The following is a 20,328-nucleotide window of genomic DNA, read 5'->3' as shown; positions in this document are numbered from 1 at the left end:
ACACGACAGGTGTTTGGAATCAATGTAGACGTGAAGGCTGAAACTGAGTTTGCGTAATATTTCTGTTTTCAGTTTAACGCACTGTTGCAGGCCGGCGGTATGCGTTTGCGTAGACCGGCACCCACAAAAGAGAATTTAGTGATTAACCAAAATACTCCTAATTGGTCAACAAAATTTCCGCAAAATCACCAATTATAACTCGAGCGGCAAAGTTATACTGGAAGAGGAACTCAGCTAACAACCAATCTGAAGATTTCTAGCTTTTATAAGGTAGCGATGGCCTCGGCCAAGACTTAACTTCTAATTAGAGAACGGTGGAATCGTTATCTCGACGAAAACTTGATAGTTACCAAGCCTTTGGGACATCACTTGAAAGCAAAACTCAGAAATAAAGTTCCTTGCAGTAAGCCTGCAGTTTATTGTTCCTAAGGTTATTACAAGTCCACGAGCTTGAAGCGGTAAGTGTGACTATATGTTGATAGTAAGAGTATAACTTACGTGACAGGTTCCAATCGGTAAATACTTTCACAGAGAAACACTCACAAGATAAAACAAAACTTCACTAGACTATTAGGGCACGAGTCAGTCCTAGTAGAAGGATAGGTGCACAGGTGTAACTATTTGAACCTATAAGTATGCTTTAGGTCATCTAGGCAATTGACCTAGAGTCTGTCAAAGCACACATCAAATAGGGGAGTGACAGAACTTCGACCGTCAACTTCCTAAGCTCGCCAGCAGTTTCTGGGTGCACAGGTCCCGGCTGGAGCTAGCTTTCAGAAGTAGATTGCCAAGTTCGAAGGAGGTAACTTTGACCGTCAGTTTTCTAAGCCGACCAGCAATTATGGGCAGACCCCTGGCTGTCGTCAAGCTTTCAGAAACAGAGTGCCAAGTTAGCCACTAGGATAAGGTATGGATGGTAACCAAGAGAGTAGGAAAGCCTATGGAGAAGCCGAGAGAGTAAGAGGCAGAGTGACGGCTAGGACAACTAGGAGCTTACTCGAAAATCCTGATCTAAGTCGTGCCTAAGACATTGCGGACTCCGTCTAGATAGCACGACTTTGAGGGGTCAGGATAGGGGACGTTGTCCGACGATCGAGCGAAAAACTCGAGCTTTTAAGGGGCTCGATCGGCTTTGTGCATGGCACCAACTTACATGTCTGGTGCACGATTGTGGCGTATGCAGACATTGCACTCGGACCGTGAGGTCAGAGGTTAGACATGTGTGGTAGTCCGAAAGTTCCCTGGGGAGGAACCCAAGAGTTGTCAACAGCCTGAAAAGAAAGCTGATTGGTGTGCGCACGACACTAAGGGCAAAGTCAGCTGGAAAAAGTGCCACCAAGATTGGTTTACAATAAGGTGCCTGGGCGGCGCTAAATGAGAAGAGAAGATTATGTTGGTGCGCATGCGTGTATATGTACTCCATGTACTTGGACGTGTTACCCCAAACTCTGGAAGAGTGGTATACATCGAGATATACGATATTCATACATTGAAACACTTAAAATATAAAACATAAAAGATTTTCAATACTAAAGAACAAAGTTTTTATATATGTTTGAACCAAGGATCTTCTTACTGTAATTTATCTTTAGACCCTTCTAAGATAACATATATAAACATCTGCAGTTTGAGGACAGAAAAAGAATCTTCTTTTAGAAGCAAAAACGAAAAGATTTTAAACATACAGATTATATGGACTTCGTTAAAAGTTTTCTACCACTAATAATAATAATAATAATATAACTAATACAAGACTACATATATGACAGACACAGAGCCAGACATCTCCCTGTAACAGAGGGGATGTTATAAACTACCAGATGGTTCACCCCGGAGGTCAAGCAGGGGAGCTCAGATGCAAAGGACGGGAAGACGAAATTCTTTCGTTCTAACTAAGAGAAAACAACACTCAACACAAATTTGTATTTTAAAAGAAGTAAATGAAATATGAATTCTGTTGCAGTTTAAAAATGCAAAAGAAAAAGAAAAAAGAAAAAAATAATTTGCGAACCTGCGTACACTAGTCCTTCCTCCTAGGGAAAGAAAAATTTTAACTGTAACGCAAAAATTTTGCGTACTAACTACAATCAAAAATATTTTTTTAAAAATCAAAATAAATTTTAACGGGTTTTCATAGACCGAGTAACTCTCTGATTAAGATTAGGTAAATCACCATCTTGTGATACCTCATTAAATGTTATTTTACCAGAAGCAGCTCGATAAGTAGCACGAAGAGCTGAACTATTTGATTGTACACCTGCAATGATCGTTGGTTTGAAACATATGGTTCTAATGCAATCAGAATTACACCACTTGTCTCTATCTCTGCAACAATTAAATTTAAACTACAATATACACAAAGAAATATAAGAATGGGAAACATGCTTATATAAGTAAAAATAGAATACGAAAATACGTGATTACTTTGTTTCATTTGCCATTTTGTTCATTAAGCAACATTTCAACATCCTCAACACGATGACTGGCATATTGCAAATCTGTAACCTTGTGTATAATATAATTTAAAGGCAAAGTAAATTCCATATTCTTTGTGGTGGACAAACACCGTGTGCGTGGGTTTTCTCGGGGTTCTCCCGTTTCCTCCCACTTTCTTCATTCCACCATTTCATTCATTACTCATCATCACCGTCTCCTTTAGCTTAACCGGCATAACCGTGGGACGTAAAACTCAAAAATTTCATTTCATTTCATTTAAATTCCATATCCTTAATATTAAGATTTGAGTTTGAAAATATACAACAATCAATGCTATCATTTAGTAGTGGAAGCAGATCTTTACTTGTATTATTAGTTACATAATTCTCTTGAGAAGTAATCAAATAATTTGGACCATAAGCTTTAGAGCTTTTGTCTAATATCAATTTACCAGTCTTATGAATCAAAACAGTTTTTTACACATCATTACCACATACTATTGTTAAATTTTTAGGAAATGGCGATGCAAATAGCCATTCATTATTATCTAAAGAAATCCACAAAATATTTCTTAATTCTACAATGCGTCGGTTGCAATCTGCAGGAATTGAATTAAAAAAGTCAATAAGTTTTACTTCACAATCTTCATTACTATGTGTAGGCTTCAACGGAAATGTTTGTTTGCACAGTTTTGAAAAAGTAGTTAATTCTTTACAAGCATTAAACGTACTTTCATCAATTTTACCGTAATATTGTTTAGATACTAAAATAATCAAATAAGAATTTTGAAGTTGTATGAAGAAATACTTGTTATCTTTAAGCACAGTGGGAAATGGTATTAATTTATACATGTTAAACCTTATTCCATCAGTCAATAGTAAATTAATTACGTAACCAAGAATTTTATGATTAATAAAGATAATCGATCTAGATATCTTTATTAATGTATAACCTGGAACTTCATAAATGTCTGACTACGAGTATTGATTTCTTTTTAAACAGCTTCCAAACACCTTTTTTTGAAAAAAAATTGACTACGTTCAATTGACAACACAGTGTTATTAATAGTTTTGAAAATAGTAATTGATAATAATTAACTGCTAAAATGACATCTGATTTAATTATCGTAAGTAATAACCTTAAATATTAATATTAAATAATAGTCCTTGATAATTAACATCTAAAATAGCAAAATGAGAATTTTGAGATTTCAGCCAACCGAATTAAATTTATGGACTTAATCAATACCACTAAATATTCCTCTTTGGTTTCTCACCATGTTTTTTTTAAATTTTTCTTATTGAAGTTGCTCAACCTTGTGGAGTTTTCGTGTGATTAAACTTAATTGAGGTTCTCGACGAGAGTAACCAGAACATATAACCAAAAGTTTTTTATTTTAAATATAATCAAGCAAGGAGACAAGGAGAGAGGATGCCTAATGATGGCTGCGAACAAAAATGGAAACTACATTACTTACTAATAATATAATTTTAACCTATTAGCATGAACTACAAGAAATTTTCTTTTTCTTTCAATGGTACAATTAACACCTCTAACTTTATCTACCTTGTATGGACCTTCCACTGTGATCCTAATTTCTTAGATCGTCCTCTTCTAACAGATTCATCTTTAAGCAAAACTTGATCACCTACCTTAAACAATTGTTCTTTATGAGAGGCGGTCTTATCATATTGTTCTTTGTTCTTAACCTTAGCTTGTTTGAGTTTTGATTTAGCTAACTCGTAACTGTTCTGAAGCTTCTGCTTTAGAGTCTTTAGATAATCATCATACGCGTAATTTATGTCGGTTTTTTGTTTCTGTAATATACCGTGGATGTTAGCCATCCGGCCAAACATCAACTCGTGTGATGTACAATTGGTCACTGAATGCGGAGTTGTATTGTAAGCAAAAGCAGCATATGGCAACCAGACGTCCCCGTCCAGCTGGTTTTCAGACACATAATGCCTCAGATACTCAGCAAGAGATCTATGAACTCTTTCCACAAAGTTGGTTTGAGGGTGGAATGCACTAGAATGTAGTTTCTTAATTTGAAACATGCGACACATTTTCATGAAGGTATCGCTCATAAAATATGTACCCTGATCGGTTAAGATGGTTTGGGATACAACGAAACCGCAAACGAATTTGGTAACAAAGACTTCAGCTGCGGTCTCGGCATCTTGTTGCTGTAGGGCAATGGTTACTAAATATTTGGATAGTTCGTCTTGGCATGTTAATATATATTTATTTCCGAGAGAACTCTCATGGAACGGCCCTACGATATCTAAAGCGCATTTCTCAAAAACTACGTCAGGAGTCGTTGTGACAACCATCGGAAGTTGCTGGATGACATTAGACTGGGTGAGTTTGTTCTTCTGACACAACTCACATTTCTTGATATACTCTTCAACGTCGGTGTTTAGTCTTTTCCATGATTTCGGATCTATATTATTCAACTCTAAGTATGCTTTAATTTTGGCTATAGTTCGATGGATACCTTGGTGTCCACCAGTAGGAAAGTTGTGAAACTCCTTAAGAATCTTATCTTTTGTTCATTAAGGAAAGAAGGTTGTCCTTCCGGATCTAAATAAGCAATACGACTTAATGCAGAAGCATTGGTGTTGCGGACACCGACTTTGTAAAAAAATTTGTAATTATATTCCTCTAATTTAATTCTCCATCTTAAAAATCGGCTATTAGGGTCTTTTACACTAAACACCCAAAGCAAAAGTTTATGATCAGTCACAAAAGTTGTTTATTTTCCAAAGATGTAAGGACGGAATAGTTTGGCTGCTCAAACTATCGCAAGTAATTCACGCTCGGTTGTGGAGTGATTTCTTTCAGCACTATTGAGGGTACGGCTAGCATAGGCGATCGGTTTGTCCTGGCAATCTGGCCCTGATACAAGATGGCTCCAATCGCGACTTCTGAGTCGTCACAGGTTATAATAAAGGGACGACTCACGTCAGGATACTGAAGTAGAGGCGGTGATGACATCCTTCAAAGTTTGAAAAGCTAGTTCTTGCTTGGTTCCCCAATTAAATGGAACGTCTTTCTTTAGCAAAAAGGTGAGAGGTTTGGCTATATTGCTATAACCCTCGATAAATCTACGATAGTAAGAACTAAATCCTAAAAATCCACGTAATTGTTTGACATTCTTCGGTTGAGGGAAAAGCAACACTTTTTCAATTAAGCGGGGGTCTGGTTCAGACCTTGATCTGTTATTTGATGTCCTAGATACGTTACTTCCTTTCTGAGTAATTCACACTTATCAGGCTGAAGTTTGAGGTTATAAGTACGAAACCTATGAAATACAATTTTCAAACGCGACTTATGTTCCTTTAAATCTCTACTATATATACAAAAATCGTCCAAATAAGAAAAGCACTTCAATCCTTGTAATCCTGAAAAAACAATATTCATCAATCCCTGAAAAGTTGCGGGGGCACCGCATAAATCAATGTTCATTCGGTTATACTCATAATGACCATATGGGATACTGAAGGCGGTCTTGCTACGGTCTTCAGGTCTAATTCTAATTTGTTGGTACGAACTGGCTAAGTCCAAGGACGTAAAGTACTTAGATTGCCCTAACTGATCAAAAATCTCAGTAATATTCGATAAAGGAAAACTCACCAATTGTAATCTGGTTTAGTCTACGAAAATCTAAACATATACGAATCTTAGGTTTGCCTGAGGCATCCATGTTTTTCGGCACTATCAATATCGGAAAATTCCAAGGACTCTTGGGAAAATTATACCTTCATCTAACATCTTATCGATTTGATTTTGTACTTCTGCTTTATGTACTTCAGGAATGCGGTACGGTTTCTGAGTTACAACGCTACCTCGTTTGTCTGGATGAATAGGAATGCTATGTTCAATCACATCAGTATACGAGAGCTTGTCTCCCTCTAAATAAAATAAATCATGATATTCCTCATAATGAGATAATATTAAAGCCTTTTCTTCAGCATTCAAATGATCTAATCGCAAGTTTTCCTAAGTAATTATAAACGCGATTTTAACCCTGTAGTTTGATTTACACTATCAGACTTGTTCAATACATAAACACTAGGACAATTCGTTATGGTGCCTACTGGTTCAAAATCTAAAGAAACCGGAAGAATTTGTACATCTACTTCATTTTCAGTAAAATTCAAAATACTAGTGACGCATTTGTTATGAGATGCTTTCACTGTAGCGTCTGGCAGGAATACACCGTCTGCCAAAGTACGTTTTGATAAAAATCCTATTCCATTATTCTGTCTTAATTTCAATAGTTTTTCGGTACGTGTAGGTACCATAACTCGAGTACCTACATCTATTTTCAATTCAGCTTGTCCGTCATATGAAATCACACAATTATGTTCGAGCAGAAAAACTCTACCTATTATACCGGCTACATTAGGAGCTAATAAGTCACTACGCATTACATGAAAAGTATGGGTCACTCTATTCTCATCTGTTTCTAATCTAAGATCTAATATACCTAAAGTATGGGCATGAAAATTATTGAATCCATGCACTGGAGTGGATTCACATCTATGAATTTTTTTCAACATTGACTCACATAAATGGCTGTACTTGATGAGCAAAAGATCTGAACCTGAATCTAATAACATCTCATAATTTTTATTCAAATCCATCGTTTGTACTTTTATTTTACCTTTTTCGTCAATTATACTTTTGGTAGAAGATTGGCATAATTGATCGTAACGTCCAATTGTATCAGACTTAACAGAATTTCCATCGACGCGATTAGATTGCTGAGGTGGTTTCACCTTCGTACAACTACTACTTGTTTGTTCTGAGGAACAAAGGAAAAGCTTCTTAACCCTATCACTTTGATTTTTACTGCGATCAGCACGTTTTTCAATTTTGCCTTTTGAAGAGCTATGTTTTGATAACACAAAGATTTATTCTGACTAAAAGTTTGTGGCTTGGTGCTGTGTTCAGCACAACACTTACCTCTTAAATTAAGTTCATGCCTGTCAATGACGGGATGACGACGCGGCGAAGCAGCTTTCGGTTTAGGTCGCGGAGATGATTTGCGCGGTGTACGGCGCTGAGGACAAACATACACTGGGCGACAAGGAGAAGGACTACGCACTGGGCGATGCTGAGTACGACGCGGAGAATGACTATGCGAGAAGCGACGCGGAGTGCGACGCGGAGAATGAGTACAAGCTGGGCGATGACACTGAGGATGGCGCGGAGAAGGATCTCGCGCTGGGCGACGCTGAATGCGACGCGGAGAACGGCAACGCGTTTTGCGGCAACGAGAACTACGCGGAGAAGGACTGCGCGTTTAGCGGGGATGAGAACAACGCGGAGAATGGCTTCGCGTTTGGTGACGCTGAGAACTGTTGTTCTTTCGGGCACAAACATGGATGCGTTTCTTCGCACAAGTATGGATACGCTTTTCACGACAATGATAGGATGGTGTACAACGTAAAGCACAACAAGAATTGGAATCCTCAATTGTATTACTACTTTCACTACAATGTTTATCATGCTCATCTTCATGAGAATCTACTAAATGTTCACAATCTTATAAACAATTAACCTTTTTCTTAAATTTAGCCCTATCGCTACGAGAACGAGAAGAGTTATGGGAATGTATGGGTTTACTTTCAGAAATCTTATTATGGGAAAATTTCCTATTTCCTTTCTTTTCTGACTTATCACGGCTATGATTTGAAGAAGTTGCAACTAGAGCGAAATCAGCTAATTGCGCGAATTTATCATCTTCTGTACTTTTACCACCAATTACTGTTTGAATGCGACGATCGCTAATTCCCTGGACAAAAGATGCTTTTGTCAAATGATCAATGAGTGCGTGAGCACCGGCTCTTTCAGTTTCACGACAGATTTTTGAAGCAGCAGCTTTCAGATCAGCTTGAATTACATCTAATTTGCTAGCCCATGAGCTAATACTCTAATTTTGCCTTGCCTGGCAGAAAACAATAAACAAGCATAACAATCAATGGATCTATGTGTAGCATAATTCTCTTCTAAAATTTCCTTCACTGCTTCCCAAGAATTTGTGTTCAATCTGACTAAAATACGATTTCTAGCTTCTAAAATTTTCGACTTAATAATCTTCAACGATATAGGCTTATCACGGGGGTTAACTGACCCTAAAGCAATTTCACAACTATCAATAAATTGTCTTAGCTTAAAACGATCTCCTGTAAATGGTTCTACAATAACCTGAATCGCCTGAGAAACTTTAACATATTCTGATTGTTCTGAATTGCCGTCAGCTTCTGTCATGTTTAAAAATTCAAATATACGTGCCTACGTGGAAACAACAAATTAAACAAATGAACCAATTCAACAGGTTTTGCGAAAACTCGTAAGGTTTGAGCAACAATGGTTTCTCAGAGCAATATCTTACTAAACTAAATTCACGATGAGTTTATCACATGTATGGAGCTCTAAATGCATAATTTTCAACACTAATTAGCACTGCACCTAAAAATCACAAATATCACTTAATGAACTGGATTCACTAATGTGCGCGTGGCGTCACGAACAGTGAGCAGGATGTTTTGCTGATTGATGGCCAGTCAAACAACAAAAGCGTCCTTTTCCCTTTTTCACTTCCGCCAAGGAGGATGGAATGAAAATTAAACAGATGAGAAAACTTTCAGCACACAAACAATTTCACACATGCAAAATGCACATGCACATAACACAGTTCATTAAAAACAACTTATGCTGGTATCAAAGTTTACGCCCTCACGATTGTTCCAGATATCCTAAGGTTGTTCAAGATATCCTAGGGTTGTTCAAGATACCCTAGGCTTCTTGCTCCTAACACCAAGATTGTTTTACAATAGGGTGCCTGGGCGGCGCTAAATGAGAAGAGAATGTTATGTTGGTGCGCATGCGTGTATATGTACTCCATGTACTTGGACGTGTTATCCCCAAACTCTGAAAGAGTGGTATACATCGAGATATACAATATACATACATTCAAACACTTAAAATATAAAACATAAAAGATTTTGCAGGCCTGAAGATGTAGTGGCTTACGAGAATGAACTTTCAACACTTGAAGAAAAATAGTAACAACGCTGCTTCCAAAAGTGGTTTTAGAGGATGCAAAAGTGTGTACAGTGTAATGGTGAATAATTTGAGAAAATGTAAGTGTTAAATTGATTTTAAGTATGTAAGTTATTTCACATCTCAAAACTTTCGTAGTGACCCTCGTATGGGTAACAATTTACATTATTATAGCCTGTACTATGAGTTTTAATAGGAAAAGTGCAATGATTCATTAATTATTACGTAGTAAGTTTTCAGTAGATTTAGTGTTTGAACCTGCCGTCTGTGAATGTTATGAGATATTGTTTTCAATATTATGATGATCAAGGATGGTATTTGTGGTCAGAACTTGTGCTTTCAGAAGCCTCAAGTTCACATGCGACAAAGTAGCATTTCTCCATTGAGCACGTTTTCCAACTACTTTTAATAGATATTCTTGATATTTATCTTGAGACAAAACCCTCCTCGAAAGGTTTCCTGTATTAGATACTGTATTTCTGACGATACTTCCATTATCAAATATGCAGATTCATTCACGTACACCAAAACAGTTGAAAACTTTTTCATTCTTGTAACTTTACTTGAGTTGAGTTTAGCGTCAATTTCAGCAGCTATATGAGATGTACACCTACTGGTTAACGTGGAATCTCAACCACATAAACTCCGACCTTGAACCGAACCCTGGTCTCCCACGCCTTAACTATTCTTGAATTTGGACGCTCTCAAGCGGACTTAAGAGGGTGCACGTACAAACCCTGTGTTTTTCAATGAATCCATTTTTAGTAATTATATTAATCTTACCTTTGGAATGGTGTATCAATACGTTTTTTTGTTTAGTTTCCATGATTTATACGTAGTCAGTGCTGAACACAGTTTTCATTTTTATATCTGATAATAGTAAATTTCAAGGTCCCCTCCAGACCCAGCCATATTGCTTTTAATAAATGCCAACTTACGATTTTTATTCACAAAGAGAAGCTGTTATACTAACTCTGGTATCAATTTCCTGCTGAGTATTAATTACTGTGAAGACTAACAGAAAATGTTATGTAATAATAATAATAATACTAATAATATAATAAAACATCTGAATGATAAAGATATTCTTTAACCCTTCTATTAATATTCCTTAGGGTTTCCCTAATCTGGATATGTTGTTTTATAATGTATAAAGAGGCTTCAAACAGGAATTTGGCAAATATGATTTTTGTAAAAGACAAAAACGTCTTGTCAATTGTTCTACGAAGAACTAAAGAACTGCCTTTATTTCTGTTTGTCTTTTTGAAACACAATGGTATAACTTACAAGGCACAGAAACAAGTAGAAAGCCACTTGATTATTCGCCTAAGGGCAGCTTCAGTGCTAAAATGAAGACTATCATTCTGTCAATATATTTTGTAGCTATCAATCAGTCACCCACACAGGTTCTTTCCAAGTGCTTACAAGATAGGTTAATCAAACCACGTTGTTGTTGGTAACGGATGAGAATCCAAAAGACGGCATTTTAGTCCTCGTAAAAATCGGCTTTAGCGTCGCACAAGCAGCCATAAGTGTTGGAGTTCTCACAAGGACTTCTCAACTATGGATACAGCGATATCGTGAAACTGTAGAATCTGCTAGACGTCCAAAGATTGAGACCTTCCATTCAAATGTAACCCATTTCTCCTTGTACAGCCACGAACACTAAAAAGAGGAGGTTGGATATATAAGAAATGATAGCTTTTACAGTAGCAGCATAGTTTCATTGTATGTCTGATAGTTGGACAACCAACATAGCAGCAAATACATGCCCGAAAACATAAAATGCCAGGATATTCTTCCACTTGGAGGAAAAAGTATTACTGTCTGAGTGCATCACTTAGAGAAACAACCACGAGATAAATCTGCAGAAATTCCATTCACTTTAAGTTCAAAGAGAGAGTAATTAATGCAAAGAAAACTAAAAGAATAATACGCATCATGCAGACACCGAAAAAGCATGCAAAGCTAAACAAAATGAGAAAAGAAGGAAAGAGCAAAAGACATGGGAATAAATTAAATTTTAACACTTAAGGATAAACAGTCTCCGTCTTTCCCCCTGCCCTCTGTATTTTTCTTGGTTTTTCTCCCTAGATAGGATAAATCTCTTTCAGTATAAAACGCAAATATCATTTATAGTTTTTAATTTCTTGAAAAAATGTAACTCAGTCTAGGCTGAGACTCGAACAGAGAATCCTTAGAATGACAGTCATACACGGTACCCACTTATGTACACAGGCTCTATCAAATGCGTTTATAAACCAGCCATTGTCTGTTAGTTACCCCAGTTACACTTGAAGTTTGAATTTTATTTACGGCCTTCAGCCATCTACGGCAACAGGCCCCCATGTTTTCATTAAAAGCATTTGTTCTGTAGATTAAAATCAAGAATAAATTAATCTATTATGAATTAATCTCTTGGGCCACCCACCCACACACACATACACACACACACACACACACACACATATATATATATATATATATATATATATATATATATATAGAGAGAGAGAGAGAGAGAGAGAGAGAGAGAGAGAGATAAATAGATAGATAGATAGATAGATAGATAGATAGATAGATAGATAGATAGATAGATAGATAGATAGATAGATAGATAGATAGATAGATAGATAGATAGATAGATAGATAGTAATCTGCAAGTGGTCTAGCTGCAGAAATATCTCAGCAAAAAGACCACTTTTCATTATCTACTTTTATGAAAGTGGTCTAGTTGCTGATTGAGGTGATCTATTGGCGGAATCTTGGTGGTCTATTAGCCGACTTGAGAAATTTGTGGTCTAATGCGTAATAAGGCTTGCTAACCTCTGCATTGTCTACAATATAACCATGCACAGTAGACAGCCTCATTATTTGACAATCATGCGATTTAAGGTTTACCGCTTGTCAGCCACACTGGATTAGGTTTCCTTGGTTAAATCTCATTTCAGGGTAGACGTATCATATCATTTCTATCAGAATATATACTGCTTCCCTAAATAGTTCCACCTTACTTGTTCATCACATTTTATTTTTCTCACGCTAGTGACTACGCCTTCTTTTACTCATTTGACATAGTTCTTATCAGCTTAAGCCGCTAGGCGGTAAGACTTAAACTCATTTCAGGGGAACACATTTTATAAAGGTAATCAAGAAAGTTATGTCGCTTTTACAACCATCACCTTCTAACATCGTTATGTCACCTAAGACGTACCTGGAAGATAAAAAAAATGATACCCATAAACATCGAGGGTCTTTTACCAACGTTCTGGAAGGCCAAGTATTCCATCGCGGTGGGCCGTGAAGCGAAGAAGGTATCAAGTGCATTTTGTACCTCTACTAGGAATTTGAAGTGGCTTCCTCTAAGGTGATTGTCCAAGGAATGGAACAGGAGATAATCGGATGTGCAATGTCCGGGGAGTGTGACGGATGCAATAGTGTTCAATGCAAGGCGTAGAATGGTGTCCCGGGTCACCCTACCCACGTGGCGCTTAGCGTTGTCCTGTAACAGGATGGACACTTTGTGATTCAGAAGTACTGGCTCCAGAGCTTTAAGTATTTCTTCAACACGGTTCGGCTGCTGACCGTACACAGTTACATTCTCTGACCAGCTTGTAACAGGCCCCAATGCACGATGCCGCGAGCAGTCCACCAAACACACAGGACATTCTTCTGGTCAGTGCTGGTTTCGGCTGTTTTAGAACCGGTTCATGGGACTCTAACCAATGATGACGATGCTGTGGAGCTTCGTACAGGATCCACTTCTCATCACATGTCAACACCCTGTCCAGAAATGGCTCCTTCCTCAGGCGAGAAAACAAAGAAACATATGGGTCTGCTCGTGTTACTTTCTGACCCGGAGTCAATTCATTTGATTTGATTTGATTCGAGTTTAACGTCCCTTTCAGCAGCGATGCTATATGAAACGGGACTTACTGATTAATGTGGAATCCGAACCACATAAGTTTCCGCCGAGAATCGAACCGGGGTCTCCTACGCCAAAGGCGCGTACGCTAACCGCTTAGCTACGAAGGATCTCGGGAGTCAATTCATGTTGGACCCACCTACCCAATTTGTAGTGCTTCCCAAGTTGATAGAGGTGCTGCCGAATGGTTTCTCCACTTACACTGAATTGTAGTTCCAGTTCCTCATATATCTGGAAACTGTTCGCCTCAATTGCTGGCTGACGATCTTCATTTTGTACATGTGTTGGTCTTCTGGCATGTGGTGCGTCTTTGAGTGTTTCGTCACCGTCCTTAAATTCAGTGGTGCCTACCCCCCTCATGTTCATGACGCACCCTCCCCCTCAATTGTCTATCCGTAGGTGTTCTTCCAAGAAAAAAATCTTTTCGATTAATTTTTACACCCCCTCAAACATATTTATATAGATTTTTAACCCCCCAAATACTTCAATGACGCAGTTTGCGTCATAGCCCCCCCTTGTGGGCACCCCTGTTAAATTTGCTTAACCACCGCTGCACTGTCGGCGTAGTCACGACACCCTCACCAAAGGCCTGGTATATCTTCCGCCCCTCTGCATTGGCGTTTGACCCCAGTTTGAACTTGTACACCATACACGCACTTACAACGTTCTGTGGAGGTCCCATGTTCGCTCTGTTCTTAAGCAAATTCACGGTGTAAATGAACTGCCAGAACCAAGTAGTACGTTGGATATACCCACACCAACAACTGACTTTGGCATTATCTCCATTCACATTCAACTCATGGTATGAGAGCCAATTGAATACAGATCTCCACAAAAATCGACAGAACTTCCTTGGTTACCTTTATAATAAGTTGTCGTGGAAGTCCATCAATACAGTTTTGTTAATATATTCATCTTTTAATATTCTCAAAGTTATAAATTTCTTTGAATGCTTAAAACTATTACATTGCTTCTTCTCCAATTATTCACTTACATAGTTCATTATGTAAAGCCTCCCCTATTGTTTGAATTATCTATTTACTGCAGAATCATTATTGCTGGGATACGGACAAAATCTCGCGGCCGAAACATCGCCGCCCAAAATCTCGCCGGCCAAAACCTCGCGGGACAAAATCTCGCCGGGCCAAAACCTCGCGTGGCCAAAACCTCGCCGCCCAAAACCTCGCGGGACAAAATCTCGCCGGGCCAAAACCTCGCGTGGCCAAAACCTCGTCGCCCAAAACCTCGCGGGACAAAATCTCGCCGGGCCAAAACCTCGCGTTGCCAAAACCTCGCCGCCCAAAATCTCGCCGGGCCAAAACCTCGCCACCCAAAACCTCGCCGCGAATGAAACTTTTCTTTAAAATTTACCCAATGAGTTTCTTAATATGCAATTCCACATTACAAATAATAATAATAATAATAATAATAATAATAATAATAATAATAATAATAATAATAATAATAATAATAATAAGAAGAAGAAGAAGAAGAAGAAGAAGATACAAAAAACATCGTGTGCATGGACTTTCTCGGGTTATTCCCGTTTCCTTCCACTTTCTTTATTCGATCATTTCCTTCATCCTGGTCATCTACGTCTCCTTTAAACTACAGGACATAATCAAGGGACGTCGTAAAAACTCATATATTATTTCATACTTTCATAAATATTATTAGATTTTTGTTGAAATTTTAAGTTTTTGGATGCTCCAAAGTTCACGAAACTAACCCCGTTAGTTGTCATTGCTTTCCTTATGCAGACTTTCTTTCCCTATAACCAGTTTAAAAACATCCTGTTGCACTATCTTCACATTGAAATCCTCTAATACAGAAATAGAATTTTCATATGGTATCGCGAGACTTGGTCAAATACCCGTGATACTTTTTCTGAAACAGCGTCTTTTATACCGTCATCCTTATCATCTGTTGGAACATTTACATTTTGGTCAGGCGAGATTTTGGGTATGGCGATATTTTGGGGCGCGAGGTTTTGGCAAGGCGAGGTTTTGGCCCGGCGAGATTTTGGCCCGCGAGGTTTTGGCCAGGCGAGGTTTTGGCCCCACGAGATTTTGGCCCGCGAGGTTTTGGGCGGCGAGGTTTTGGCCAGGCGGGGTTTTGGCCCGGCGAGATTTTGTCCCGCGAGGTTTTGGGAGGCGAGGTTTTGGCCAGGCGAGGTTTTGGTCCGCGAGGTTGTCGCCGCGAGGTTCTGGCCGCGAGGTTTTGTACCCAAACCATTATTGCTCATTGGTAGCCGATTGGGTAATACACAATAATTTGGACATAATTTATTAAATAAAATTCTAGACGATCGTATTTGTGAAAAAATCCTTCTGAAATATTCATAATGTGACAAAGCAGGTTACACGTCTAAGACAGTAACATCAGTTTTACAACTAATAATTTTGTACAATTGGAGTCCAAGGTGCATTTTCGCCTCGTTGTCGACACCGCACCATATAATTCGAAAAGAACGCCGGATCTATGTTCATTCACGTTTTGTCCTTGCACTATTTGTTTCTGACGCAGAACCTTATGTATATATTCTTGTATTTATGGTTATTTTATGTTTCATGCGAAGTGAAATTTATTATAAAAATATTCTAATTAAAGGTAAGATATACTATATATCTTTCCAAGTTTCTATGTCATACAAGGAAATAGGACATAATTTATTTATTGCGTCCCATGTAGTTTGTTCCAGAAGGATGTTTAAAGTTTTCTTGCTCACTCTCGTAAAAGAACATCATTGTGCAATTTAACAAATTCCCTTTTTTTAATTTTTTGGTAATAAATCCCTGATATATTATTGAATGTAATTATAGGACCTGTTGGTTTGCCTGGAGTGATGGGGAAACCTGGAAGAGATGGATTTCCTGGATTGCGAGGTGATGATGGTGTTCCAGGGCGTCAAGGATTGCCCGGTTTAGCTGGTCCAAAGGGTATGGCAGGTCTTTCTGGACGGACTGGGCTCCCAGGTGATAGGGGCCCTCCAGGTACGCAATTATTTTCTTAAAGCATGTACAATTATATTTAGACATGAGTAGTATAGAAATACCAGTTCTGGCGCAGTAACCAAATCTAAGCAGCAAACTAAAGCGAACAGAATCCCGAATGGGTTACTAGGTAGACACTGCACTCGTGATATGTGATGGAAACAAAAGTTTAAAGAGGCCATTTCCTTGCATATTTGGATATTGATAATGGAAACGCTTGCAATATTCTTGATCAATTATTCTGAACTTTCTAGTAAAGTCAGTGCAATGATCATTATTTAATTCTAGAGTTTGATTATTGATTTCAAATTTAATTTTCATTTTCTTCTGTATATTTTAACTTTAAAGATATTCGTAGTGTTAAATGTTCTCTGAAAATCCATTTATTAAGAATACTCTTATAAAACGTGCGGAGACCACCTATCAAACCGAAGCAGAAAATTTACATCTCTGCGTAGCATGTTAGTGCAAGGATACTTGCGTTTCCTTTTTGAGAAGCACATTCGCAGTACTAAGAGATGGCATCAGTTGGCTCGGGCAAGAAACTTTATATATTGCCACCCACTTACAAAAAAGTATCTAAATTCATTCCTAATTGTTTAGTTCTATTTAAAAAAAAAATATCTTAATGATTGTAGTTTTCGACCCAGAAGGCATTTTAAACAATTTTACCTTTAATTTTTCAACAATATTTTTAATATTTTCATCATCCATATTTCTGTTAAGACTTATCAGATTTCTAATTCATCTTTAACATTGTTAATGAGATTGATTAAATGCTTATGTTTCTTTCTTATTCAAATTAAAGTTAGTGCCTAGTCAAGTAATCACTGCTAAAATTATTGTAAAATTAGTATTTATAATTGTAAACGTAGTTAATGGTATTAAATTACGAGTATTTACAAATCCTCTTGCAGCTGATAAAGGTGTAGATAAAATAATGAAATAATAATAGGAACCACTTAGAGTCCTATATTTTTTCTTTTTCTCAGCATTCTTTTATTGTCGATTGTAATAATTGAATAAGTCCTTCTCTTGAAATACATTAGGTACGAGTATTTCCATTTATTAAAACCTTTCAGTAATTTCCATATTCTTTGCATCATATCTCTTCAATTAATATGGCATAACAAATAGTTATAACTGCTACACCGCTTCTAAAATCAACAACAGTTTTTACACTAGTTCTCGCTTTAAAAGTTTTCTGTTTTCTTTTAGTACAGTTAATGACATACATTGGTATATTTGTAATAAGCGATTCAGAAGTAAAAACATATCCATATTTTTGTGTACATATCTTTTGTGATGTGTATGTTTCATATATATCTAAATACTATCTATTTGTAATTCCTAAGTAATAACCTTCTCTAGGAAACATTTTATATCTACAATTCTTCAAATAAAAATTTCTTATATTACAATGTTCAAAAACATCTCAAATCTCTTTTGAGATCTGAATTATCACCTTTTTTGTTTGAAAGAACAAAACAACAAAGTCAGGCATCTCAAGTTCTTGAGAATTAAAACTACTTATTAAATCTAATTCAAAATGATTTAGGTTATGTGGTACAGCTTTTTCTGTACATTGATATACATTAAGTGACATTGATTTGGTTCCTTTAACAATTGAGCTGTATATTTAGTTTGAAACTCTGAATTAAATTCAATAACACTAGTCAACAAATTTTAACTTTTTTTCTGCCACATGAGAGAAAAAACCTGATCGTAAAGGAACTTTGGCCGCTGAATTCGAATCTGCAATCCGTTTTTCTCTATCAAGCACAATGTTCCCGTGACAGAGGGATTTTCGGGAAATTTTCCCAAAAATTTCCCTTTTTCTTCATTTTTGTATCTCTAGCTCGGGTACCCTTAGGCATATAAACATACAAATTATATTCTAGGTTAGCTTGATTTATACTTAGTAAACCCTGTAAGTTTCATCTGAGTCGCATCATTCTTCATTGAGAAATAAATATATTTCTATAAATGTATGCTATGTGTACTGTCCATTTTACCATATACAATAGGTGCAGAAAAATCACATGTAACTTCCACGGGAATTACAATATAAGCAAGGTTTATACTTCATTGGATTTGTAATGAAACATACTTTACAATGATGTATACACCATGTCCGCCATTTTTATAAGAGGGAAATTCTAGAGGGATTTTTCGGGAAATTCCCTAAAAAAGTAGATTGCGCCAGAATATAGATTTATACCAATTCAATAAATCAATAGCTCACTAGTAAACAAGGTTTTGCCACATGAAAGAAAACATCTTAACCTAAAGGAACTTTGGCCGCTGAATTCGAAAGTGCAATCCGTTTTTCTCCATCACCCACAGTTTTTTGCGTGACAAGGGGAGGGGGCTGAGAAATTCCCTCAAAATATACCTTTTTTCCAAATTTTCGTACCACTGGCCCTTGAAATATAAATACAAAAATGACACCATATAAAACTTTGATTTACACTTAAGAAACCTCGCAAGTTTCAGAACAATCGCATTATTATTTCTAGAGAAATAAATATAGCTGCATGTATGTTGTTTGTACTACTTATTTTAAGACGTGATGTTGCGTTCTTTGCACCGAAAGAAAAAAAAACCATTTCATTTATCCATACAGGCACAAATACGAAAAATGAGAATATACGACATGAAGTAAGAGGTCTGTGGTTTTCTGGCATGTGATTGCATTGATACAGCTGTACAACAACACGTTTTTAGCTGATGCAATAAAGCTGCGCAAAATCGGACTCTACTGATAAATTGTCAGGTCCATGGCAAATAGATAAGGAAGTGTTGTATAACTGCATGCATATTGTAGGTTTAGTTTTAATTTGGATTTACCTGTGACAAGTGGTCGTAAGTGCGTGTGCGTGTTTGTTTTCTTTCTCCGCTTTGAAGAGATCGCGGCGTGCGTGTATAAACTCACCGAACACTTTCTGTTACGTGTGTAGAAAATATACTGTGAAAAGTCAGCGCCGTGCATTAACAGAAACGTTAAAACAAGCTTTTTATAGCTATTTTAGGTGTCATGTGGGTGATCAAGACAAAGTGTGGGCTCCCCATGTATGCTGTGTAACATGCTATTCTACTCTTATTAAGTGGAAAAGTTGCGATAAAACTCGAGCTATGCCTTTTGCGGTGCCAATGGTCTGGCGAGAACCAACTGTTATTTCTGTCTAACAAAAATTTGGGGTCATTCTAAACGAACAAAATCTAATATTGAGTACCCAAATGTTCCATCCGCTCTAAAACCCATACCACATGGACCTGAACTCACAATTCCTGATCCATACGCACAGTCAGAAGAGTTGCCCGAACCATCAACTTCCTTTGATCCAAACTATAGCCCAACCAAAAGACACCTCTTCTTGTTAACTAGTCCAGACTGAATGACTTAGTGAGGGATCTAAATCTGAGTAAGCAAAAAGCTGAGTTGCTCGGATCGAGACTTCGAGAATGGAATTTACTGGCTCCTACCACCAGAATTTCAATTTTCAGAAACCGACATGAACAATTTTCAGGTTACTATATAATGCAAAATTCCCTCTGTGCATGTACAAATATAGATGGTTTAATGGATGAACTAGGTTTCCAACACATCCCTGAAGAATGGAGGTTGTTTATCGACTCCTCTAAAACAAGCCTTAAGGCTGTTTTGCTACATAATGGGAACACTAAACCATCAATTCCAATGGAATATTCCGTAGAGATGAAGGAAACTTATGAAAGTTTGTCTGTGTTGTTAGCTGTGATACATTATAACAAGTACTGTTGGCAAATTTGTGGTGATTTAAAGGTCATTGCTATATTACTGGGGCTTCAGGGAGGATTTACAAAATACTGTTGTGTTCTTTGCTTGTGGGACAGTAGGGCAACTGAATCACACTACAT

General features: G+C 37.3%; 1 protein-coding gene across 1 annotated transcript in view; it reads left to right on the top strand.

Annotated features, from left to right (window-relative positions):
• Positions 1–20,328, top strand: part of LOC145693355 (uncharacterized) — a 1,690,974-nt gene that overhangs the window by 1,586,151 nt on the left and 84,495 nt on the right. Inside the window, exon 30 of the mRNA XM_081769282.1 lies at positions 16,258–16,428. Coding sequence (XP_081625408.1) covers positions 16,258–16,428 — 171 coding nt within the window. The remainder of the gene's footprint in view (positions 1–16,257; positions 16,429–20,328) is intronic.

This window comes from Thermobia domestica, chromosome 8, assembly GCF_964235325.1.
Source record: "Thermobia domestica chromosome 8, izTheDome1.hap1.1, whole genome shotgun sequence".
NCBI classification, from domain to species: domain Eukaryota; kingdom Metazoa; phylum Arthropoda; class Insecta; order Zygentoma; family Lepismatidae; genus Thermobia; species Thermobia domestica.
This window is presented reverse-complemented; position numbering and strand designations above follow the sequence as displayed.